The sequence below is a fragment of the Larus michahellis genome, chromosome 1 (genome assembly GCF_964199755.1).
Source record: "Larus michahellis chromosome 1, bLarMic1.1, whole genome shotgun sequence".
Classification (NCBI taxonomy): Eukaryota; Metazoa; Chordata; class Aves; order Charadriiformes; family Laridae; genus Larus; species Larus michahellis.
Genome location: NC_133896.1, coordinates 165,608,681 through 165,636,072, shown reverse-complemented (window position 1 = coordinate 165,636,072; position 27,392 = coordinate 165,608,681). Strand labels below are relative to the sequence as shown.

General features: G+C 37.7%; 1 protein-coding gene across 3 annotated transcripts in view; it reads right to left on the bottom strand.

Annotated features, from left to right (window-relative positions):
• The window catches only part of UGGT2 (UDP-glucose glycoprotein glucosyltransferase 2), a 92,547-nt gene that overhangs the window by 38,220 nt on the left and 26,935 nt on the right, over positions 1 to 27,392 (bottom strand). For all 3 annotated transcript variants that reach the window (XM_074562862.1, XM_074562871.1, XM_074562879.1), the window contains exons 10-21: positions 25,968 to 26,028; positions 18,105 to 18,196; positions 16,500 to 16,650; positions 15,377 to 15,496; positions 11,246 to 11,331; positions 9,720 to 9,855; positions 8,016 to 8,147; positions 6,387 to 6,551; positions 5,819 to 5,942; positions 5,642 to 5,740; positions 3,708 to 3,802; positions 676 to 882 (exon numbers count right to left, since the gene is read on the bottom strand). In XM_074562862.1, coding sequence (XP_074418963.1) covers positions 676 to 882; positions 3,708 to 3,802; positions 5,642 to 5,740; positions 5,819 to 5,942; positions 6,387 to 6,551; positions 8,016 to 8,147; positions 9,720 to 9,855; positions 11,246 to 11,331; positions 15,377 to 15,496; positions 16,500 to 16,650; positions 18,105 to 18,196; positions 25,968 to 26,028 — 1,468 coding nt within the window. The remainder of the gene's footprint in view (positions 1 to 675; positions 883 to 3,707; positions 3,803 to 5,641; positions 5,741 to 5,818; positions 5,943 to 6,386; positions 6,552 to 8,015; positions 8,148 to 9,719; positions 9,856 to 11,245; positions 11,332 to 15,376; positions 15,497 to 16,499; positions 16,651 to 18,104; positions 18,197 to 25,967; positions 26,029 to 27,392) is intronic.

Below are 27,392 nucleotides of genomic sequence, written 5' to 3'. Positions count from 1 at the left end.
AAATAGAGTCATTCAGATACAATTAATGTAACAAAATAAATTAGTAACATGCATAAACTGCTTAATTGGCTACCTCTGTGACTTTCAAAATGTATTAGACAATGAAATAAGAGCATGACCCAAATCCGCTAATTAGTTTTCCGCTATGGTGCCATAGAGTTCCCTTAATCTTCCAAATCTTTCTATTTAAAAATACTACAATTTACAGCTCCTTCTGAAAAAAAACCCTGTAGTTTGCAGCTATTGTTTGGTAACTCTGCTCTAGTCTATGTGCAAACTTTGAAATAAGCAAGATTTGCATTTTAAACCAAGGAATTTTCATAGAAACACACCCGAATATGTTGGCCATAAGTATACAATGATCATTAACCTGAAAAATTTTAATTGAGAGCGCTTTAAAAAAAAACCCCAAACAATTAAAAATTATTTTGATTCAATAATCCAGTGTCCATACTCAACATTCTTCAGTACTCTTGTACTTTCTTCCTTTAGAGAAATTTTCTATTCTTCATCACATAAGAGTTGTCAAAAATCCAAATCTGCTTGAGCAGAAACTGTATAAGGGTCATAAACTCCACAGCATTTGACCAAACAGTGTTACTCTCAACAACATATCCTTACATTAAAATACGTGTAAAATGAAAAAGGAAGTAGTCTAATTCAGTTTGCACTCACTGAGGTGAGGAATTTAGCAATTTTAGTTCCAGCAGCAAGGGATTTTGCTGTCTCTTCTCTAGTTAGTTTACTTAGCAAACTTTTTAAGCTGCTGTTGTTTTGGGTGAGAAAAGCAGTCAAAATTCCTCTTGCAATGGCTGTGTTATCTTCCTTTATTTTTGATGAAGGATTGTTCAAAATCCCAACTCGTATATGACTGCTTGTTTTCTGCAAAGAAAAATACAGAATAATACACAATTTTACAGTTCCATCTGCTGTTACCTAATGTATTCATATCTATTATAACTCTGTGAAATGCCCTTAAGTATTCAATTTTTTGCAGCTACTTGTCTTTAGAAAACACACATCAATGCCTAATTCAGAACTTCAACTAGGAGTAAAAGCGTTATTAGTAAGGATTTACCTATTCTGTCATACATATTTTAAATAGAATGTTATTTTTTTTAATAGAACAATTGCCTTTGAGCATTCTGCAGAAGTTCATTTTTAACAAAGGACATACACAAGTGTTCATTTACAGATTTCAGAACTGGTTTTCTAGTTGTTTTTCTATTTTTCAAAAACTATCAAACTAAGCATAAAATAAATACAAGAAAGTTTACCCACTTATCACTTTACTCTTAATCAGCAGGAAAATCTTTACTTGCTGAAATTGGTGATACCACTTAAATTTTACTAGAGAGAACAATGATCAAATAGTGTCACTAACTGCAGAAAAGATAGATGGACTCTATTTCAATAAAGGATACAAAAATAAGGGATGAAATGACTGGTATTCAACATATGGAAACAGCAAATTTTAAGCCCCTGAGACAAGTTTTGTTAAAACACTTATTTGAAAAGGTTGAAAATGTATACTTTAAACTATTCCTGAGAAGCATGCTCTCACTGGAAAGACAACAAGTGGCATAGTAGGCTACATTAGGAGACACATGGCAAGCTGATCAAGGGAAGTTCTTATTCTCCTCTACTCGGTACTTGTGAGGCTGCACTTGGACTGCTGGGCCTGGTTTTGGTCCCCCCAGTGCAGTAAAGATGCTGAGATGCTGGACAGGCTTCAACAAAGGCTTCAACCAAGACGGTCAGAGGCCTATGAGGAAGAACTGAAGAAGTTGGGCTTGCTCACTCTGGCAAAGAGGAGGCTACGGAGAACCCCAATAGCCAGCAACAACTACTGAAGGGAGAGTGAAAAACAAGACAGAAGCAAATACTTCTTGGTAGTGGCAAACAGTGTAACAAGGGGTAGTGGCCACAGATTTTGGCTTGGCAGACATTAGGAAAAACTACATTAGGAAGACAGTGCAACACCAGAACTGTGCAACACCCAGGGGAAGGGATGGAGTCATCTCCTTGGAAATTTTCAGGACTCCTTCAGGCAAAGCTCCAGCTGACCTGATATAATGATGGCAATAGTCCTGCTCTGAGCAGGAGGGTGAACTAGATGACATCCAGGAGTCTAGCCAAGACATATCTACTTTTTTTCTAATAACGTTACAATATATTAGTAATTTTCAAAATAATATATATATTAGCTGAAATACTTAAAAGTGAGTTCCCTTCGGCCACTTCCCCTCCCAAATTCTTGCACATGCAAGAGGTGTCTGTGCCAGCTCTGCACCTATCAGAAATTCTACTGGAATTCTACCCAACAGACAAAAAGGCCCAGAAAGGAGTAGAGAATCTCTATACAAATCAATGGACTTTTAAAAAAATAATATGTTTTTGTATGTCATGAAACTTGAAAATTAGACCAAGCAGTACAACTGGAAATTAAGTTTAACTAAATCAAATCTAAGAATTAGAATGAACATAATCAATTACATTGCTATTTCAAAGAAGATCCAACAAACCTTGTACAGAGCAGCTTTTTCTAATGCTTTTCCTGGATTCTCCTCACTAACAAATGGGGACTTGCCCAGACAGATCTCACTTCCTAGAGTTGTGAACTGTGGTATATTTTCCTTACTGAAGGATAGGTACTACAGGGGGAATATATCTACCTGTCAAGCTCGGATCACAGATCTAGCAGTCAGATAAATGAAATGTTTTTCCTGTAACAAGGACTTGTACTGCATATCTCTCCTTGCAGTTTTTTAAGCCTCTTTTTAGGACATATTTGATATCACATACTCTCTGCAACATACTGTTTTTTTAATTCCCTTAAGATGGTTCCTATTTCTTTCCTGATTATTAAACCTAGATGTTTTCCCAATTTCATTCTAATTACTCTTCTAAACTCCCCAGCACTGAGTGTTTTTGTCATTTATATTCACATGACATTTACTTGCGTACTTTAAATTCTATTATTAATACTGAAGAACTTAAAAATAAGCAAAACTCATAAATGCAGACAATCCTTCTAGCATATTAAAATGCTTCTTAGCTGACCTTGGTTGTTACAGCAATAAGAGCCTCTCTGCATACCATTCCTTGGCATGAACTATAAACATTGGTCTTATCAGTGTGAGAACGAACAGTTTTCTGCACAACATGCTGTTAGTTTCAGAGAGTTAGAAGACGCCTAGCTAAGAAGTAAAATTACTGAACAGAAAAAGTTGGTTCTGTTTTACCTCAGAGCAGGACAAAAGTGTAATCTGTCTCAGAAGCATACAAACACCACGTGGAAAAATAGTCACTTCATGGCCAGTTATGCCACATGATACTGGAGAACACTGCATAATGCTTCACATGAACAGGCATTAACCCAACTTCCCTGGCCCAGGTAACATGCTAGGTTACCTCATGGAATAAGGTCTGTAATTGGGAAGAAATTCATTCTTTTAACGCACAGCGTTATAGTTTGTCTCCTGTGTCAGGAGCCCATGAATCAAACAATCATTTACAGGCCTGTAAGATGCCAGTGCTGCAGGAAACTAGAGTAAAATGAAAGCACTATCTCATAAGTCTGCAGTTGACCCACAAAAAAAAAAATACCGTTACATCTTTATTTAAGAGTAAAATTTTTGAAGTGCACGGTGTTGTTAGGAACCTATCCATAATAATTATTTTAATAAAAACTGCTAGAAACTCACCAGGTGTTTCAAGGCATTAGAAAGCAGTCGTCTCCCAGCTGGCTTATCGAAATCAGCAATAATCCAGATAGTAACAGCATACAATGCATCTTCATCTGAAAATTAAAGATAATCCTGCTTCACATTCTAGAGAATCTTCTCACAAGTAATGAATTAATTCTGTTAAAGATTTTGAAGGTTATGTGTACGTCTGACTGTTGACTTCAGCTGTAAGACTAATCTTTGCCACATGAGAATCTTTTGTCCTCTGAATTGGAATACAATTCTTAGCAGGTACTTTATCACGTTATTATGAGAGAGTCACTAAAATAGCCAATCTATTGTTCTACCACTGAAACAAGATGGCTTTAATAAGCCAGCTCAAATTAACAAGACCTGCTTTACCAGAGGTTTCTTGTGAACATTTGATGGAGGCTCATTTGACAGAGGCTGGTCATACGGCCACAAATGAAAAGAATTAAGTAGTTACAAGAATGCCTGAGTTAGGCCATTCAATTTCCCCAGCAGCAAAGGGAGAGTCCTTCAGCCAAAGGCAGGACAAAACTTACAATTTCTGGACACAAATGGGAATATACCAAATACAGTCCAAAGAAAGTAAACTACAGTATAGGTGTAAATGGAGAAAATGTCTCTTTTCCCTGGTCTATAGCCTCCTGTTCTTCATTCTTCATAGAATGGCAATGGTACATGAAAAATTCTGCAAAATTATCTGTACAACAACATCAGTCTATTCAGGCCTATTGAATATCCCCGTATTTTACAAGGTTATGGTAAGATTCTAGGAAAAGATTATGATTAAGCAAAAAACACTGGGGACAGAGGTTTGAAATGTAGATTCCAGCTTAAAAGTTGTGGGTTTTACAGAAGAGATCTGAATCTTCGAAATGAGCCTGCAGATTGAAGGCCAGTTGTTATTTGACCATGAGCTGGGATGTCCCTGTGGTTGTAGACAGAGAATCAAATACAGTCAAATAATTTTATTCCAAAGAAATGTAAGTATACAGCATTTCTTTTTGATAATGGAGTAAGTAAAAACTATGTTAACACCATATAATAGTTACTGAAAGAACAGCACTTTGCTAACAGGACTATTCTGTTCCTTGAGGGGCTGATGTAAAGGAGCAGCTTTTAATTATCTACTCCTAGATGTTAACAAAGTACAGACTAATGCAAAATTCCACACAGTATTATGTCCCTACTGTTGTAATTAGCATTTCCTGTAACTCAGAGGGAAAATACTTGCATATGCAATAAGAATATTTTACATAAAAAAATATTTTAAGTGTACAAAAAAGCGTGCATTTTAGTAAAATGTATAAATGAGCGATAATCCATAAGAATATATGCATTTTTTCTTTTCTATAGAAAGACAAAGATTTAGATAACGAAATTAAACAATCAACTAGAGTAAAAAAAATAGAGATACTAAATGCTAACAGATAAGAAATAAAATCAATTATCTATTAAACCGTAGAAATGCCTAATTTTGGTATAGATATTACAAAGACTATAAAGTCTTGACTTGATAACGCTGCAAATAAGAGTCACTTGAAAACTGAACATACTCTGTCCAGTATTCTCAAATAGAACTACGTCACGATGAAAACTGAGTCTGTTTTCAACACTGCAAAAGTCTTACTTTTTAATTTCACGTCTGTAAAACAGAAAACAACTAGCCATGGCATCCATTCCATTTCAAAACTACAAAATTTAAAATACCTATCCTGTTATTATAATTTTTTTATTTTATTTATTATAAATAATAATGTTAGGATATGATCTAGCTCCAGAAAGAAGATACTGGGATATTGGGAAATGTACTTATTTACATGGGATCCTTGGGATGCTTGCTTACTTGAGATAATTTACTGGCAAACTTCAACAATTTTTAATACCCATATATACATATAAGGCATATAAAAAAATTAATATACCCCTTTTTGTTAAATACTTCATGTTGTCTGAAATTACAGCACTTTTATCTTGTGAGTCCAAGAAGGAGAAAGTAGAGAAGTCTTCCACATCAAATGGAACTGCAAAATGTAAACCACAACATGTTAGACTTAAAAACGGAAAATCATAACAACAGTCAATCCAAGAAAAGTAGTTACCAGATGTGGATCTGAAATGTACGTATCTTCTTTCTGCTCCAAGAATAGTTGGGTTTATACGGGAAACTACATTGTGCTGATCCATAAGAAAATCTATTGCATTTACATGATCATTTAACAAACCCTGTAGTAAGAAAAAAGAAACTATAAAAGTACAGATTTAATTTAAAACAAAGACCAAGTACTTGTAAAGCCTTTCAATGAGCTTAAAGCTTCTATATACACACCCAGTTATGGACAATGTCAAATCAAAAATGTATGACTATCACACATACAGTATTTCAAAATACCAGATACACATTTTTCAATGAATAACTGCATTATATCCTCAGTTTCTGGTTGAAAAATTCCATATGATTACTATATGCTTAGTTGATCCTTCAACTTTGTATAATCTAAATATACTGTTTCGAAACCATGACTGCAAATTAATGTAACAATGTAATTTCAGTTGTCATGTTATTAATTTTAAGCCATCTCATTATAAAAAAATTAATATATAAACGTGACTCAGACATCCACTGACAAACATTTCATCTTGCGTTCACTCAGAAAATGTTAAACATACCATGAACACTGCCCTCTGGAAGAACCCAGTGGCATCAATAATCCTCTGAAGAATAACTGTCTCCAACTCCGCAGCATCCATCTCTTCTCTGTTAAAGGGCACGCCATTAAACAGAGCTTGAGGCAATGGACCCAGGCCAGTCTTTTTATAAAAGGTTGCTCCTGCCTGATCATATCAGAAATATCACAGGATTAAATAGACTGTGGCTGACTGTAGCAAAAAAGGAAACTAATATCAAGAGACAATGAATTCTAATCTCCAAGCACTATTCACTGTCACACCTTCTCATGAGTAGCCGGGACAAAAGAAGACATGTTTGGAAACTAAACAGGACACGTGGAACTCATTTCTCAAACAGATGACAAAAAATTCTAGATCTATACACGGCATTTTAAACTTCTGCTTTATCATCCTGCTGAGAAACATTATTTTATTTTGCTCAATATTCTTAGCAAAAAATATTAAGTAAATAATATTGCAGAAGGACCTTGAGACAGTCACAGTTTGAGGTGGATCACTCTAGACCTTTTCCCCGAAGACAGCACCCCCAAAACCCTCAAAACGCTTTTATGTTCAGAAGCCAAGCCTTATTTGATTAGAAAGCAGAACTGGTTAGTTTTTCCCAAACAGAGAAAATTCAGTGAGACAAACAGAAATTAAAATGTATTTTAAGTAATTCCCCCTTCCTATTCCGTATCCTTTCATGCTTCCTTTCAGTGTCACTTTCTGAATGGCTACAAACTCTATGGCAGTGCGCATGCATCCATCTTTTTGTCACCCCACTGTCTCCTCCCTGATCTTCACCACAGTTTCATAGTCCCTGTTCCTACAGGGGGCTTCCTCCTGGTACATCTCTGTCTACTTTTCCTTCCTTTAATATTCTCTGTGGGAAGCTTTTCTCCCCTAAGTGTATCCAGCTGTTTCCAGGGCAGATTCAAATTGTTCTTCTATGCAAAGCCTCCATGCAACTCAGTGAGGAACAAGCAGCATAAGGCAAACAGCACCTTTTTTTCCTGGCTGCCCAGATGCACCTTTTTAAAGGAACATAATATCCTTCATACAACAAATTTAAAAAGGAAATAATTAAAGTGAATGGCATGTGTCAGAAACACAAGATTGTATAGATGGCATGGCTGAAGAAACATGAAGGACAAATACTTTTACATAGGTATTTTAGCAGAAAATTGTCTACATAATCAATTATAGATAAAAATGTCTTCTCTATAGCCTTTAAATCAAAACTCATAGCTGTCTTTCCCAAAGGAAATTATAACCAGAAAGCACAATTAAAGGAAACAACGATTTGCCTAGAAGATTGGCTTCAGCTCCTCATGTACAAGACATGGGTAAACAATATCTGCAGTGAGAGACAGACTCCTTGACATGCTTACTAGAAAAAAACCACAAAACTTGTGCTCCTGAAAGCAGCAGGCAATAAGAAATTTTAATAGTGCAAGCCGTAATGCAGAAATCCTTTCAACATTTCCGCAAATGCCTGAATGGTGGCTGAAGAAAAATTAAACTCAAAGATACTGTATTTCCGTGCTTTAACACTTACTGGTCTTTCAGCTGGGCAAATGCAATTAATTGTGTACTGCAATATTTCTTACCATTTTGCTCTCAACATACCTTCCTCCCATCATCGTATTCAGAATGCACACCTAGTATACTCTGAGCATCAGCGTGGGGGTATTCGCTTCTAAGAACATCTTTCACATCATTTACTGTTAGAACATTTCTGTCTTTCACTTCACGGTACATCTGTAAAAATTATAACAGAAATAAATAAATAAAGTGTAATAAATTTTCAATCATATTTGATAAAAATAAAGACGCAATAAAGTAAATATAATCTTTGTACAGTACTGTAGTAATTTTTGTATTGGTATACTTTTATATTGCTTTTATTGCTATATTGCAGTTTTTACATTGCTTTAGTAATTATCACCATTGCACATATGCTCCATTTTTCATCAGAGCACTGTTCTGATGAATCTATTATTATACCTTTAGTCTAAATCTGAAGTGGCAAAGTGAATATGCTTATGTGAGCAGAATGTGAAAGGTTATTTCTCTCCACTGATTAGAGAGGGAATCTAAATTATTACTATAAACTACCTAACCATGGGTAGCTACCAGAATCTATATGGGATGAATCCAAGTCTGAATTAGTCAGTGATACTTCTTCCTACAGGAGTAATTTTTCCTTACCAACGCCATTTTATTTCATAGCATAAGATTTTGTTACTTTCATCAAACATACAAAAGAAATTTGAAGTGAAAATTATTCCACCCATTTCTTTTCAAATGAGGAACTGTAAGTTTATCTCTATAGCACTGAATATCTCAAACCTGTATTTAATTGATTCTATTTTTGTTATCTTTTAATTATATTTATCATCTCCTCCTTTTTATATTTTGAAACAAAGTAAATAGAGGAACACAATATTTTAAAAAGCACGCTGTAAAGTGATATTTTGTGACCTGGTCACAGACAATAGTCACACATGCGTGTCAGCTCCTAACACTTGTAGCTTTCTATTTCTCTTCCAAGGTACTCCTGGCTATTTCAATTCCTTTCATCTTAAGCTCTCTGAGTTTGTCCATGACATTAGTTTCTAGGCACTGAACAGAATAATAGAAAACAAAAGTAAGAAAAGATGTCATGTATTAATACCATGACCATATTCTCTGATATAATTTTGCCTGCAGAGTCTTCACATAGACTGCTCACTTTATTTCCCTCCACTCATCTCTCGTCTCTGAAATTCATGTCTTCCCATGAACCTGCATTCTCTCACACAGAAAACCTGGCTCACCTGTTAAACTGCAAGCCTGGAATATTTCCATTTTCTACACTCATTAACAGCTCAAACGACCAAATAAGACCTTAGCTTACTCTGTTTCACTTTCTACACTAGAGAACCAAGAGTTTTTCAAAGCTTATAGGATTGCCAAAGAGATATTAAAATGCCTGTACTCCAAGAGATACAGAACACAAAGGCAGACACATCACACTAATGCAGATAATACAGAATCATTTTTTTTTCACAAGAATGCACTGAAAGCTGTAAGGTATGCATCTACTTTTTACATTCTTGTAGAAAGCCTGTAGGTAAGTAAAATTACAAGAATAAGTTGGTTTCTGGAGGAGGAAAATATTTCTGCAAATCATTCTATAGCAAATTAATGCTATACATGTTTTAATACTTTGTTTCCATGCAAAATAAATGCGAATGTATCATGTTGTCACAAGGTAGCAAAATCCTAACTATACAGAAAAGTAACAAATTTAAAGAAAAAAAAGAGGTGATTTCTTGTGAAAGAACTAACATTAATTATCGAGGTAAAGGCTTGAGAGGTGTCAGTTTCCTCTGCAATGTAATTAAAAGTTCTCCAAAGAGCTATTCCAGCGTCTTCATTTCCATCAATTTCTTCTTTAGTATTTAAAACGAAAACAAATCCAATTCTATAAACAAACAAAAAGAGATCATACATTTTAAACCAATATCAGTTTCATACAACTTGTTCACATAACAGTTCACGTAACAGTCTAACACCAACAGAGAAACCCAAGAAGTTTGCATTTAAGTGATCTGTCCAGCATGTAGGCACAAAAAGCCAGCAGCAATTAAGATCTTTGGGAGTTATTAGGATTTACTGACAGCCCTTTCTTTCCTTAAGCGATCACAGGTTATGACACACTTTACATCCCTGCCACCATCTCTTAACCTTGAGTCTTTGTTTTAGTCTGAGTATGATCTGTCTTTATTTTTCCTGAAATGGGTGTTTTGAGTAGCTGCACGTAGACATGCTGGGGTCTTGGCACCCTGTTGCCAGTACATACCATTCTTACTAGCCCTTCTCTTGCCTTTTTCACCTTCTGGGGCTTCCCCACCCTCCTATTACCATTCATTCTCCATTCACAGCAATTTTAAAAACATCTACTACAATTCCCTACATTTCCATTAAGTGAAAAAAGCCCTAGAAATAGGAGGCTTGAGAGGAAAAAAACCCAAGAAAACTCCTATTGGAGATGGTATTTTGATACTGTTCTCATGGAAAAAAAAATTGGGTTAATCAGGCCATACTACCTTTACAGCATGAAGTGTAACAGAGATTTAGTGTTCTACAACAGCAGGGGACATTCAAACCTAACAGCCACTTGTTTGTCTATAAGAAAACATTTTGATTAAATTGAGCATCATCATTTTCACACGAAGACATCACTGAAAGGTTTGGCACACGCTCCAAAAAGCTCAAAAGTGAAAGATACTGATGCGAAGATCCTGTTTCTCCAGGGAACAAAGGCTTTGAGCAGTGAGACAATCTGGTCAAACAGACTGCAAATAGCAGCACAATGACTAAAGCACAAAGTCTTATGCAGACTGAAGACCCAGGAGAGTTAAAACTGAAGATATCTGAAGTCATATTCCCTGCTGAGAACACATGATGATCCTTCTGGTCTCTACTATACTACTTGAAAGGACTTCTGATCATTACAGTCAGTTCTATCTTAGCTGGTATAGGAAAAGGACGAGAAAGATCCTTCCATTGAGGATCTTGGGACTGGCAAATTGACCTGGCCCAGAAAACACCAGGCCAGTTTCTGACAGTGCAAGGAAGGAAAGCGTAGACAAGCTCCATCTTGCATGCCATGTCACAAGCAATAGGTAAGAGGAGCAAGAGTACGAATATTTTCCATTAAACTTAACACAAGTGTGCAACCAATGTGTTGCATGAGAATGCTGTTGCATTGGACTTCATTTGAATTCACATATTTTCCTAGCAGAACAGAAGATGAAGAAGAAAACAACCTCCTTTTAAGACTTTTATTCAAGTCTTTCCGTTTTCCTTACCTAAGTGGTACATTATGATGATAGAATAATTCTGCCAGTTTCATATAATCACCTGTATCTCCTTGGACAGGATCAACAAAAAGTACCTAAGAAGAAAAAACATATTATACAGCCAATATTTATTCTTGATATCTGCTTTTGGGTTTTTTTCAGACATAAAATCTGAGATAAGAACAGAAATTTCCAAAGGAACTGTGCACCCCAACGGTTTTCAATTGCCTAGAGCACTCATTGTAAGAAACATTAGGAGTGTAAATGAAAATAACCTCAGAATCAATGAATTTGGAGCAAACACTGAAAACAGGATTTAACCATTTATTGAACTTAAAACCAAGTGATATCACTACTCTCCTTTGAAAGACTGTGCCAATACTTTGTTCTTATTAATGAACTTGCTAATTAATTAAAAAGGATCTCATGCTCATTTTTCTATTACTTCTTTCAACTAACTCCCTTCTGTTGTGAAAACTAAACTAAAATAAACAAATAGAATATATTGACTTAAAACTTTAATTAAAAAAATGGAGCATTGGGAAAGAATTCTTCCTTCCCGTCTCATGTATCTTTGTATTCACTCTTTCACTTATTGTAGCTTGAAGTGTAAAATCAGATCTTTCAGGCATGCACAGAATTTAAAACTGGGATCTGTCTGCATAGGTAGATTATCCTTATGCAGATTTAAATACGACACCAGTACCTTATTTATTCAGCTTCGCACTGCAACTCCCCTTAGAATTTATCATAACTTTGCTAGAATAGTTGAAATGCAGCGGAATAAATTTAAATTTTGAACACTCCCTCCCCCTCAGATTATAGTTAAATGATAGGTTGTAGGTTTCCATAATACAGCTGTTATATACATCTATGCCAATATTTAACTTTGAATACATAATGCAATTTACTTCATATTACACACATCATCTGCTTCATTATGAACATTTTTTATTACATACTGCTTGTATTTTGGTTGTCTTTGCATATACTGAACTTCATGTCACTTGGATTGAATACAACAGTGGACGGGAAGGAGCTACTGATGTCATCTATCTGGACTTCTGTAAGGCTTTTGACATGGTCCCCACAACACCCTTCTCTCTAAACTGGAGATACATGGATTTGATGAGCGGACTGTTCAGTGGATGAGGAACTGGCTGTGTGGTTGCATCCAGAGGGTAGTGGTCAACGGCGCCATGTCCAGATGGAGATTGGTGACAAGTGGTGTCCCCAAGGGGTAACCATACTGGGACCAGTACTGTTTAATATCTTCATCAAGGACATAGACAGTAGGGCCAAGTGTACCCTCAGCAAGTTTGCCAATGATACCAAGCTGAGTGGTGCAGTTGACATGCCTGAGGGATGGGATGCCATTCAGAGGGACCTGGACAAGCTTGAGAAGTGGGCCCATGTGAATCAGCAAGGCTAAGTGTAAGGTCCTGCACCTGGGAGGGAGTAACCCTCAGTATCAATACAGGATGGGAGATTAAGGGATTGAGAGCAGCCCTGCCGAGAAGGACTTGGAGGTACTGGTGGATGAAAAGCTGGACATGAGCTGGCAATGTGTGCTTGCAGCCCAGGAAGCCAACTGTATCCTAGGCTACATCAAAAGCAGTGGGACATGACTCTCCCTGTCTACTTTGCTCTCATGAGACCCCACCTGGAGCACTGTGTCCAGCTCTGGAGCCTGCAGCACAGGAAAAGACATGGACCTGTTGAAGCAGGTCCAGAGGAGGGCCACAAAAATGGTCAGAGGGCTGAACACCTCTCCTATGAGGACAGGCTGAGAGAGAGAGCCTGGAGAAGAGAAGGCTCCAGGGAGACCTGATTGCAGCCTTTCAATACTTAAAAAGGGGTTTATGAGAAAGGTGGAGAAGCTTTTTACCAGTAGTAGTGACAGAACAAGGGGTAACAGTTTTAAACTAAAAGAGGGTAGATTTAGATTGGATATGAAGAAGTGAGGGTGGTGAGACACCACAGGTGTCACAGGGGAAGAGCTCACCCAGAGAAGTTGTGGATGGCCCATCACTGGCGGCGTCCAAAGTCAGGTTGGATGGGGCTTTGAGCAACCTGATCTAGTCAGAGATCATGGGGTATTGGACTGGATTATCTTTGAAGGTCCCCTTTCAATCCAAACCATTCTATGATTCTATGATTCATACAATTACCTTTTGTAATTTAAATTTTAATTTAAATTAGCAATAACTTTTTCCTTAACTTACTAAGTGATACAGACTGCTACAGACAGAGGAAAAATTAGGCTACAAGACATTCATAATTAGTATGCTTTATAAATTAAATCTTTCTGTACCTTAGTTCATCACCTCTAAAACAAGGACAGTTATCATTACCTTCTCTCAGTAGTGTACCATGAAGAAAATTAATTGATAGTGGTGAATTATCTATATGTAGCATGGAAAGGAACAGAAAAACTGACAAAACTGTGCCCAAGTCCAGTATTGTATATTATAGGAGGCAGAAAGCCAAGAATTGCATGGGGAGGATAAAATGAAATACTGAGTTAATTCAGTGAGTAGAAACTATTCTTCGCAGTGAACACAGAAATGTCACCTGGAAAAAAAAGTTTGTGTGGTCATGCAGGTCAAAGCACGACAGTACTGTAGAAGAGAGCTGAAACTATAGCTGCACCATCAGAACTTCACTCCATTCCCCAGATTAATATTCATTCTGTGCTCTTTTTAAGCAAATTATATTTCACAGTATTCCCAGATAAGTACTCGCTGGATGCTAGCATTTATCAAAAATTACAAACAAGCTCAGTGGTGCTTCGTTCATCATGTGGGAGTAGCTCATTATTTATTTTCTGTTTTACTCAGGAGGATATAAAAAGTTTGCATTTCTCTGTCAAATTGTAACCACATTGCATTTAGAATTTTATTTACATCAATTCCTTGGCAGAGAGGTTGAAGAGTGCCACTACATTATCCCATAAATCAAAAGAATTTCACAAGATGTTTTTCCTTACAGGGCTGGAATAACTTGCTTCCTGTATTCTTCAGTGCTAATCCTATGCATCCCTTTCATCTCCTAAACTATATATCAAGGCAGTGGAAGAAGACCATTCATTATTTCACATCTCCAGCTGGCAGTCTTCAGTGACACCTAGAAGCAACTTTCATTGCTTGAAAACAAAACCTAAACCAGTGGTGAGTCTTCCATGAAACTGGCAGCATTTTCTAAAATAGTCTTAAAATGAGGCATGCATTCCTCTTCTCCTCTAATTAGTGGCCTGCTGGTACAAAATTTCCATCTTCATCTTTTGTCTCTGAATCTTAGCAATGAGATTCACCAATGGTAATGGTGACTCTCTGAAGGATTTCAATAAATTATGAGGCTACTTTATAATACAATCAGTTGCCTAGTATAAACAGAAAAGATTGACAGCTTGCTTGCAAAGCCTGAAAGCCAAGAAACACATGGGAATTAAAATACTGCTTTTTATGGCAGCATCTAAAATAAAGAATATGTCAATTAATTGAATTTGACATTCACATGTTAACTGTCCTGAGAAATCAGTCAGCTGTAAAAGTAGTTTCTTCTCCTTATACAGAATACTCAGCTGTTAGGATCAACAGGCCCATGAACTCCAGTTTTAGGGTCTCCATGTCAACTTCACCTATGCCCCCTCACTCCTACACATTCTGAAAAAATTAATTTCATGATGTAGTCCTGAATACGTGCAGTATCTTTGTCTTTTATTATCTTTTTGTTACACGGCCAAATATACAGAAAAATTTAGTGATATATATGTATTTACACCCTCATTAGAAAGAAAGTCCAGGTTACCAAGAAGGTTGATTTTGTAGAATGTAAGGTTTGACATTATTTGTAATTCTGGGAATATTTCATAGAAATAAACCACTTCACCAAAATTCAAGCTGAGTCAACAGATAAAAGCTGAGTCAACAGATAAAAGACAGAAACGCCGCTTCTGGAAATCAGACTAATAATCACATAAGACTCACTAAACAAAAAGATTTATTAGCAGATCCACACAGAAAACATGAAGTTCTAACCTATGTTAACAATGAATATAGCATGTGTATTTTTCAATAAATTGTCTGTCCACATATTAATACATAAAGTACGCAAAGAAATTAAGTTCTCCAAACTTACCAAATTATATAAATTACGTCTAATCTGCTGTATAACTCCGGGAAATGTGGGCTTTAGCAGTTCCTGATAGCTTGCAGGCCACGTGCTATAGCTGTGATCTTGTTCTATATTATTAACCCACTAAAACAAAGAAGCCATTAATTTAAAAAACCAAAATTTATTAACCACTGAATAGATTATGTATGTATAAATAAAGCTATTTTAACACGCATGGAAATGCTGGAAAGAATTAAGTGTTTTATCTTCTTTTTGAAATTGTAACAGGAAATAGCTTTTAAAATTAGTATTTTTTTCCTTCTCAAACTGTTCAGGTTTTTTATTTGCAATACATAATAAAACTAATAATAGATAGAAAAGGAAAAAAGACCATTTGTATGCTGCATCAGGATGTGAATAAAAGCATTTTTTCAAGTGTGCAAACTACTTTCACAATACAGAAGTCATAACAACATAACACACAGATATGTATGTAATACAGCGTAACACCTTGTAAGATAAATACTGTATTGATCTATAACCTACAGCAGCAGTATTTATATATAAAAATAAGTAATTAATATATGGCCAAGTTGTTATACTATTTCCCATGCAAGCCTGTCTACACTTGGCAAACAGAAGAGTGAAATGTGGTTCTTTCAGGTGAAGAAAATTAGTATTTTAGTGCCTTTTTCACCAGCGTATAACCTTTGTAATGAAAACTGCATAAACTTTGAAAAAGAGAGGGAAGAAAAAAGCAAAGTAATCAGACAATTAAAAATAAAGTATTTAAGTTAAGTTCTCCACAATTCAATTACCATACCTTTAAAGTACATTTAGCAGTCTTGCATAATACAAAGACATTACCTAGCTAAATTAATTGATGTAAAGTCAAATTCTATAGCTATCAGTGTGCAACCACTCTTCCTCTTTTCAATATCCTACATATTAAAATTTTAATAAGGTATAGGCTAGAGTAAATGACTCCTAAATGTATTGAAGAAATACCACCCTCCAAAATATTTTACACTGCTTATTGATATATGGGTTTATGCCTAGTATTTTAATTACACTGCAAAAAAAAAGACAGACTGTCTTATACATAGCATCAAATATGTAACATTCAAATAAATAGTTAATTACTCACTATTATTGAAGAGTGACGAATATCTAACGCATAATTGTCATCTGTACGATGTATATGCAACCTCATAAATTTACTCAGGATCTCCTCTTTGATTCCAAGTTCATGAAGGCCATGCATCACTTTTCCTTCCAGTTTAAGAGTCTCTAAGATACTTTTTCGGGAAGAAAAAATACATAATGTCTACACAGAACTCTTCTCATGACATAAAAAAAATAAAAAAGACTTAACACAAGGATTATTTTTAGTATTAAAAATAATTTTTATATTCTTCTGCAGTCAAATGTTTAAAACAAAATAGATTAACAACACTGCACTTATATGTCTTCAAATTTTTCAAAACAGAATTATAACATATTACACAAATAATAGGAAGCTTTGCAAGTGTGTAGAGAAGCAGGCAGCAAGTGGTGGAGACACAGGCAAACCCTAAATGTGCATCACAGCAGAACCCTGAAAACAGCGGGGAGGGAACATATAGCTACTCCTCTAAGAGAAAACCCTTTCCCAGAAAACCCAACAAGACTCTAACATTTGTTGCAATCTGAAAATTCACTATGTGAATGAAACAAACCTGAAGTACTCACCTACTAGACCACAGCAGGCAAGATTTTTCAAATGCCTTTATTCTACCTTGCTTCATTTTGAGTTCTATTCTAAAGGTTTCTTCTAAATTATACTGAAATTAAACCTAGCACTAGCATTAAAAAGTACTATTAATATTTGCATCATTATCAAAAAAGATGCAAGTGACTCCATCCCAAAACCACAGCTGAGAAAAAAATTGAGTAAAAATTGCAAGTATAAACACTAAAACCAAGAAAGTTTAAGAATTTCCTTGAAGAAGCAAAGATGACATTTTGAGTTAAAAAATAGAAAATAAAGAATTGTAGACCCTGATGAATTATAGGAAAATTAAAACAAAACAAAAAAAAAACCACTCAGCCTCAGGAGATTTACTGACAGTTTGCAGGCCACCAAAGATGATTTTGAAGTAGTCATGTCTGTTCTCTGTTGACATCATACAGAAGAATGTAAGGGAAAGTGCAGTTTATGAGTGCTTGCATAAGAGAGGCAAGTCACACCCCAAAAAATTATACTATAATTACATAAACTGGAAAAAGATTTCTTATACCAAAAGCAGGTTAGTTCTGCATTAACAGAAATTATTATAAAAGGTGGCCAGATACAGACTCACAAGCATCCCAAAAAGAACCCAAGGTGTTGTGTATTTAAATTTAATGCCTCCAATTTTTTTGTTAATTTTTAAGAAATAGGGATGAAGTGAAAGCACTTAACTTACATTAAGTGCTTTTCCCATCTTTTTATACATAGATATTGGATTCCTTCCATTTTAACATGAATTTTACATGTTGAGTCATAAAACTGTAAGCAAAATATAAAACATGTTCCAAGAGAAAAAATACTGTTTTCAGCTACTTATACAATGTTCATATTCAGAGTAAAACCACTGTAAACCAATATTCCCTCTATTGGAGCACTTCATGGCCCCAAAAACGCAACAGATGAGATTACTTATCGCCATGAGTAAAACTCCTCCAGTATTATTAGTAATTTGTAATTTTCAAATAAAATATACCATCTTACCTAAAAGGATCATGAAAATCCAGGTCAATATGAAGGCCATTTAGAAATAAACGTGCTTCTCCAGGTTGGATTCCAAGTATTTCATGAAAATGCTTAAAAATAAGAAGTACTGCTAAATTATTTAGGACACTAACACACATATACAGATATAAAAATACACAAAACTAAGTAATTCTACACAACAGAGATATTAAATCTCTTCCACATAATTTCTTCTCTTAGCTGAGTGTTGTTGGTAAAAATATTGGAAGCATACTTTTAGGAGTGCTATTCAACACACTTTCAATGCCTAATAGAAATACAAATTAAAATAGTTGATAATCCCCCCTGAAAGAACCTACAGTGTCCCTACCTGTACAAAGGTATAGGCAAGAACACATTCTCAGTGTCTCCCAACAGAAAGTAAAAATACACACAGATACAGAAATACAGCTCATAAGTTTTTGAAAATTAGCCCCAGCATATTCCTCCTACGTATCCATTCACCTCCAAATGGAGATCAAAGGCAGACCCTACATGTGCTCTCCAGACCTCCACTTGAAAGTACCTTCTCAATAGCTTAAAATCTTTCACAATTCCAAAAATGTGTAGTCACAACTGTTAGAGGGAGGGAGGTAGGAAAGACAGACGAGAAAAAACACAATCTTGTCTAACAGAGGGGTCCTGGAAAAAAAATAAATCAGAAAGGGATAGCACATACTTGCTTTGCATAAAGAAAAAAATCCACAATAAACAAATACAAGAGGAAGGAAGTGTTTAGGGACTAAGGTATGCCTTATCATTTTATTTCAGAGCTGTGAAGCACCACACTGTTCAATCTGCAGTGGCTGTAGCAAGATAAGTAACACGAGCAACAGCAGCAGTTTATTCCAACTCACCCCATGAGGAGCAGTCAGAGTTCCAGATCTGTCTTAATTCTCAACAGAGGAATGGAAAGCACCAAAAATAGGCAGAAAAAAAAAAAGCAAGCTGAGAAAGATAATTTTTTCCCCATTTAGCTCCCACTTAGTGAACAAAGTAAGTGTGAACAAAAAGCACACTTTGAATAAAAGCACCCTTGGAGCAAGCAACTCAGGCTGCATATACTACTCCACTTATGAGCCTGCCACTGAACAAATGAGAGAAAAAACAGGACAACCTTGAAAGTGACATTATTCCATTAAAGTAGCATGGTTACTTTCACGCAGTTAAATGTAAGTAAACTCAAAGCTAACTGGTTTGTGGCATTCTAAGTGCAACCCCACATAAATGAGACAACAGTGCACTTGAAGCTCCTTGTAATCCAAGAGATGTGCATATTACTCACCATTCATCGAAAAGGTACCGTATTCCTCAGCTTATATAAACATTTTCACAACCCAAAGCAGAATGGAAATATGTAATGGTACCTAATATCAATGTATGAAAGGCAGGGCTCTGCATGAAGGAAGAATGCAGCTGTGATAAGTCCGAGCTTAACACAGAAAGAATTTTTATGAAAGCCCCAAACCTGACCTTGAAAACCAGCTTTTGAAACTGGTAGACTTAATTTATTCTAATGGTGTAACCTGAACTTTGTAGTGCTTTTTTGTATGTAGATTTACAAAAGAGTAATAATTACTTTGTTATAAAGTATCTAAATACTTTATATATTTATATATATATACTTTATATATATATATACTTTATATATTTATATAACAGGGAACAGTCTAGAAGGTTCCTGGAATGTGCTGGGGATAACTTCCTGACACAGCTAGTGAGAGAGCCAACTAGGGAAGGTGCCCTGCTGGATCTGTTGTTTGTAAATAGGGAAGGTCTTGTGGGGGATGTGAAGGTTGGAGGCTGTCTTGGGAACAGTGACCATGAAATGATAGAGTTTTCAATTCTGCGAGAAGCAAGGAGAGGGGTCAGCAGAACTGCTACCTTGGACTTCCAGAGGGCGGACTTTGGGCTTTTCAGGAGCCTGGTTGACAAAGTCCCCTGGGAGGCAGTCCTCCAGGGCAAAGGAGCCCAGGAAGCCTGGATGATTTTCAAGAAGGAAGTCTTAAAGGCGCAGGAGCAGGCTGTCCCCATGTGCCAGAAGACAAGCTGTCGGGGAAAAAGACCGGCCTGGCTAAACAGGGAGCTAGTGTTACAACTTAGGGAAAAAAAGAGGATGTATGGCCTCTGGAAGGAAGGGCAGGCCACTCAAGACGACTACAAAGAGGTAGTTAAGCTATGTAGGGAAAAAATCAGGAGGGCTAAAGCCCAGCTGGAGCTAAACCTGGCTTCTGTTGTCAAGGACAACAAAAAAAAGCTTCTATAAATATATTAGCAATAGGAAGAGGACTAAGGATTATCTCTGTCCTCTAGTAGATGGGGCCGGCAACATAGTGACCAAGGATGAGGAAAAGGCTGAGGTACTTAATGAAGTCTTTGCCTCAGTCTTCAGCAGTAGGACCAGTTGTTCCCTGAGCACCCAGACCCCTGAACTAGAAGACAGGGATGGGGAGCAGAATGAAGCCCCTCTAATCCAAAGGGAAATGGTGAGGGACATGCTTCAGCACCTGGAGGTGCACAAATCTATGGGGCCGGATGGGATCCACCCAAGGGTATTGAAAGAGCTGGCGGAGGTGCTCGCCAGGCCACTTGGTATCATTTATGAGCAGTCCTGGACAACCGGGGAGGTCCCAGCTGACTGGAGGTTAGCAAATGTGACACCCATCCACAAGAAGGGCCGGAAGGAGGATCCGGGGAACTACAGGCCAGTCAGTCTGACCTCGGTGCCTGGGAAGGTCATGGAACAGATCCTCCTCAGTGCCATTACACGGCACATGCAGGAGAACAGGGTGATGAGGCCCAGTCAGCATGGGTTTGTGAAGGGCAGGTCATGCCTATCAAACCTAATATCCTTCTATGATAAGGTGACCCACTTAGTGGATGAGGGAAAAGCTGTGGATGTTATCTACTTGGATTTTTGCAAAGCTTTTGACACCGTTTCCCACAGCATTCTCCTGGAGAAACTGGCTGCTCATGGCCTGGACAGGTGTACTCTTCGCTGGGTAAAAAACTGGCTGGATGGCCGTGCCCAGAGAGTGGTGGTAAATGGAGTTAAATCCAGTTGGTGTCCAGTCACAAGTGGTGTCCCCCAGGGTTCGGTGCTGGGGCCGGTTCTCTTTAATATCTTTATCAATGATCTGGATGAAGGGATTGAATGCACCCTCAGTAAGTTCGCAGATGACACTAAACTGGGCGGGCGTGTTGATCTGCTTGAGGGTAGGTTGGCTCTGCAGAGGGATCTGGACAGGCTGGACCGATGGGCTGAGACCAATGGTATGAGGTTCAACAAGGCCAAGTGCCGGGTCCTGCACTTGGGTCACAACAACCCCATGCAGCGCTACAGGACTGGGGCAGAGTGGCTCGAAAGCAGCCCGGCAGAAAAGGACCTGGGGGTGATGGTTGACAGCCAGCTGAATATGAGCCAGCAGTGTGCCCTGGTGGCCAAGAAGGCCAACAGCATCCTAGCCTGTATCAGGAATAGTGTGGTGAGCCGGACTAGGGAAGTGATCATCCCCCTGTACTCGGCACTGGTGAGGCCCCACCTCGAGTACTGCGTTCAGTTTTGGGCCCCTCGCTACAAGAGGGACATTGAGGTGTTGGAGCGTGTCCAGAGAAGGGCTACAAAGCTGGTGAGGGGTCTGGAGGACAAACCTTATGAGGAACGACTGAGGGAGCTGGGGTTGTTTAGCCTGGAGAAGAGGAGGCTGAGGGGAGACCTTATCACCCTCTACAACTACCTGAAAGGAGGTTGTAGAGAGATGGGGGCTGACCTCTTCTCCCTGGTGACAAGTGATAGGACGAGGGGAAACGGGTTCAAGTTACGTCAGGGGAGGTTTAGATTAGATATTAGGAGACATTTTTTCACTGAAAGGGTTATTAAACATTGGAATAGGCTGCCCAGGGAGGTGGTGGATTCACCATCTCTGGAGGTGTTTAAAAAAAGGGTAGATGGGGCACTGAGGGACATGGTTTAGAAGTGGCTCTTGTCAGGGTAGGTTAAAGGTTGGACTTGATGATCTTAAAGGTCCCTTCCAACCTCAACAATTCTATGATTCTATGATTCTATGATTTTCAAACTCAGATATAATGTGAAGAACATGGTGGATTTGGGGGGGTGGGAGGTGAGACTGCATCCCACTAATCCTAAGAACTAACCAGAGGGGAGACTGCATCCCACTAATCCTAAGAAATAACCAGAAAGCCTTTTTTTTTTTGGTTAATTTAGTTAGTTATTATCTTTCATGAAAACTTCAGTAGGCACCTAAAAAATGGATGTCAGTGGGCCTTTCAAAAATAAGGAGCATAAATGCGTGGCACTAAGTTTCCTATGGTTGGATAAGGGGAAAAAAAAGGAAATAATTTAATTACTTTTCTAATTTATAAAGGAAAAAGGAAGAGGGAGGACTTTTATCTTCTTCATAACTAACTGCTGCTTTGCATTACTCTGGCCCAAGTGCAGGACGTCATACTTATCTTTGTTAAACCTCATGCAACCATTAAAACAAAAACTAGAAGTAGGGGCTAGTGTCTGATAACATTTTTCCTGCCACAGCTTCACACAGAATTACACACCCTCCCAAGGTCTCACTCTACACATCCTTTATAAGCAGCCAAAATTCATAGATGCCTAACAGTGCCAAGTGCCGCTGCAGCATGTGGTATTTCTGATCGTTTTACCTAGACAGAGCTTGATCCTGAGACACAGTCAAAATGGGCAAATGGGACAAAATTAAACAGCCAGGCACACAAAGATAAGACTTCTTTCTACCCAAAGTCCTAGGTAAATTTGAAATCTTTTTGTAGTTAGCAAATCCAACTTGGCTTCCAGTTTTAATACCAGCGTTGTGCCACAGAGTGCTGTAACCACAAAAAAATCCCCCTTAATGCCACTGGACTCAAGGAGTGAACAACTATAAGGAGGATTCCAGCCTCAAGAAATCTTACCAGCATCTTTCAAGGCTCTTGCACAGATCTTGTGAGATCAGCTAGAACAGTCCCTCTCCTTGAAGCACCGAAATCAGCATTTCAGGTAAGAGATCTCTTACCCCTACTGAATGCTTAATACGCCCAGACATTCACATAAACAGAGATACTGAGTAAGACTGCAACTGGCTGATGTAGGTCACACAAAAACTAATACTCAGTAAAATGAATGCAAGAACAGTGATAAAAGTATCAGCCATTGGGTGTTGAAATAGGAGTTTAAAAAATTTTTCAAATCCTTCACTAGGAAAAGAACTGAGCTGAATCAGAGATGAGACTCACTATACAATTTTGATACTAGGCATTTGATTGTTCAGAAAAGCATCCATTTGCTGTAGCAACTTTGATGGAAGGAGTATTTAGGCATCTAAGACCAGAATTTAATGATGATAATACTCACACGGTATTTTCTTGCTAAACTGTCAGCAGATTATTGCATCAGAAGTTCCGAGTTGTGTTTAATGAGATTTTATTGTTTCTCTTATCTATAGCAGTTCTTTGTCTATTTCTTAGTTAGGTATCAATTCATTACACTAAATCATCACATGCCTTTCAACTTCTAATACCTTTATTTCCTCCCATTACATTTCCTATTCAACTTTCATTATCTTGAGAGGGAATCATCCAGTTACACACAGCATGAGATCATATCTCTCCTGCTGCTAGATGGATGTACTGCAGCTTAAAAACGCACAAGCCAATTTATAGTGCTCTAGCAGCAGTGCTCAGGAAGTTTCCCTATTTTTATTAAACAGACTTTAGCTTTTAGCTGTCAAAAGGCCTATACCCTCAGGTAGGATGTAGCATGAAATTTAAACTTAGCGTTCTAGGTGCTTAAGACCCTCCTAATGTATTTAATACAGTCATGGAATCATAGGAGCAATTTAGTTGACCAACCACACAGACACATAATTTATCTCAGGACAAAGCATCTCAGACTGGGAGGTATGGGTCAGGCAGAAGGGAATGGATATCCCAGTGGACACATCTGCCAGACCTGTATGGCTATCTCAGATAGCCTGCAGCATCTCAAATGACATCAGAAATTCAGGTTTAGGCAACTCAATCATGTCTCACAAAACAACCACCGAGTGAGCTAAATTGTTTTTGATGTCCATTGACTACATCTTCATTGTCATAACAGGAGTTTACATACCATACAGATGTGCCTAAATGCAGAGATATTCATTTCCAATCAAATCTCAGTAACTTTTCCTAATCCTTATATTTAGTAATAACAGCTATTTCAATGTCTGATATGCCTTTTTTTTTTTTTGCATTTTGGGGTAGAGTTTTTGATTAAGCTGTTGGTTTTTATTTTTGTATTAACAGAGCTGCAGTTTGAGAAAGACACTGTAAAGACTTCACCAAAAAACAAGGAAAGTTCTGATACCAACACTCATACTCTGGAGGAAGTATGATCAACAGGGCTTTGTTTTGCTTTATCCTGACTATAACCCTAACAACAAAGAGATACAGGAAAATGTGTATCTCAGCTGCACATAGAAAGCACCAAAGTGGGGTGCAGATACTGATTTGGTCCCTTGAGGAAAAACTACAGCACTTCTCACTAGTGCAATAAACAAGCTGTCTGCATAATGTTGAGCCCACTCCGAGATCTCTGTGACAACCCAAGAATCACACGTGCAGCCGGCACACAAGCAAGCTGAAGGGCTCAGGAAGGTGAACTGCTGGGATACGTGAATTGTATTCTCAATAGGCCAGTCCCACGTGGAATCACCTATGGACTAAAAAGGCCCTATAAAATTGTTTGCATAAACATTTACAAGGATGTAACACTTGAGCCTGTCACTATTTGGGCAGGAAATACTCAAGGCTGGAAAGCTTTACAATTAGTTTTGCGTGGTGGAGAGCTCTAACACATTTATGTGAAATTTTTGCTACAATAGAGATGACAAGCTCTTCATGAGAAGGTGGCATGAGTGCAACAGGGATATTGTTAACTTTCACTGTTTTGGAAGGTGGAAGAAACTGGAAAGGAGTGACCTCTGGAGATATTAGTCTTGGCAAGACAAGAGGAAGAGGCCTGAATAAATACAAAGGAAAACAATACATGGAAATGTTCCAAAAGCACAGAAGTACCGTAAGAAAGAAATAAATCCCTTTTCACTATGGTGGCTGGTCAGCCTTAACACCATATGAAAATATATGTTCTGAAGATCACAGACAGTGCTATGGAGGTCCTTTAATGTGACCAAAAGCATGGTGGCCAACATTTAATTTTAACATTCAACTTGAAAGAAAAAATCCAAACTCTCAACTGAGACAGAAAATGACAGATGTCACAAACTCTACAAACGTAAAGTGGCATCTTAGAATACACCTCAGATCAGTCAAAAATCACATGAACAACGGCTCCTAATGTGATACACAAAAGATGCAATGCATCAAGGATGAAAATAAATCCACCATCCACCACAGGCAACATTCAAAATACCTTGCAGAATAGTTCTATGCGTGAGTCAGGGTGTGGAAAGCTCACAGCTAGTATGTGCTAACCATAATATAAGCAGCAGGCCTAGAGTCAACACCAAAACTCTAGAAAAATTAACTGATACTTATTTTGCTTTCACAGCACACAATTTATGACTGAACACAGTACTCCATAAAAAAAATTGTTTGTCCTTGCCTAATTCTGTAAAAATCAAAAGAGGGAAGGGAAAATGGACCAAGAGCAGCAGAAAGTGAAAAATTTGAATTGAGTATTTCAATGTTGTTTCTTTAGCTCTTTTTCTCTGATAGAAACCCCATGAAAGTTGCTACACTAATAAAAAAATCTCCAAAAGCAATAATATGATAATAGTACTCAAATGTCCACTTGAAGAAATAAAAACAAACCTTCTGATTTTCTTCTATTTCATTTCGCATTTTCTTGTCTACAGGCAGTCTGGTCAGCGATCTGTAAAAATGAGAAAGGTGTAACTCAAACTGTGATGTCAAAGACAGCAATAAAACCAGTCAACATGGTTTAAATATGTTATTATCAGTAGTCATCGGAGGATGAGCTTAATAACTTGCTTATTGTTTGTTGCGGTTTTTCCTCAAACCAGGACATTGTTCAACTAATCTAAACTTTCTCATAAAGCTTAGGTACTCTCTATGAACATACAGAATGTTGTAAGTATATTCAATACTGAGTAAATATAATACTGTACTACTTTCTATGTTCACTAGTTTTGAAATATAAAAGTCAGAGCAGAGAGCAAGAAACTATAAATATTTCTGCTGAAAAGTAAACATTGCTGATTAAGATTTTTAGAAAATATTAAAAGACTGTAAGTACAAAGAAAAGACTATCTGAAGCCAAACTTGAACTTGGAAAAATGGAGAAGGATTAGGATGAACACTATCAAGTAGAAGTCTCAGAAGCTGACTATATAGGACACTGCTTTAAGGGAACTTCCACCAGCACCAGACATAGTTCAGGAACACTACAGAACTTTTCTCATTAAAAGAATATCTGTAATTGATGGGAATTATTACTGACAATTTACTTAGCCAACAGGCAAAACAACTACTTAACAGAAGGACTTCATAGCAAGGTAGAAATTTAACGTGTGGCAGTACTAACACAACTATTACTTTGAATTCATAGCAATAGTTTTAGAGAGTCCTGAAGTAAAAGCATCTGTTCAACATCTTCATCAATGACATAGACAATGGGATCAAGTGCACCCTCATCAAGTTTGCTGATGATGCTAAGCTGAGTGGTGCGGCCGACGTGCAAGAGGGATGGGATGTCATCCAGAGGGACCTGGATGAGCTAGAGAGGTGGGCCCCAGCAAACCTTATGAAGTTCAACAAGGCCAAGTGCAAGGTCCTACACTGGGGTCAGGACAATCCTCATTATCAACACAGGCTGGGGGATGATGTAATAGAGAGCAGCCCAGTGGAAAAAGACTTGGGTGTACTGGTGGATGAAAAGCTGGACGTGAGCCAACAATGTGCGCTTGCAGCCCAGAAGGCCAATCGCATCCTAGGCTGCATCAAAAGAACTGTGGCCAGCAGAGCTAGAGACGTGATTCTGCCCCTCTACTCTGCTCTCGTGAAACCCCACCTGAAGTACTGTGTCCAGCTCTGGAGTCCGCAGAAAGACATGGACCTGTTGGAGCGGGTCCAGAGGAGGGCCACAAAAATGATCCGAGGGCTGGAGCACCTCTCTTATGAGGACAGGCTAAGAGAGTTGCGGTTGTTCAGCCTGGAGAAGAGAAGGCTCCGGGGAGACCTTATAGCAGCCTTCCAGTACCTGAAGGAGGCCTATGA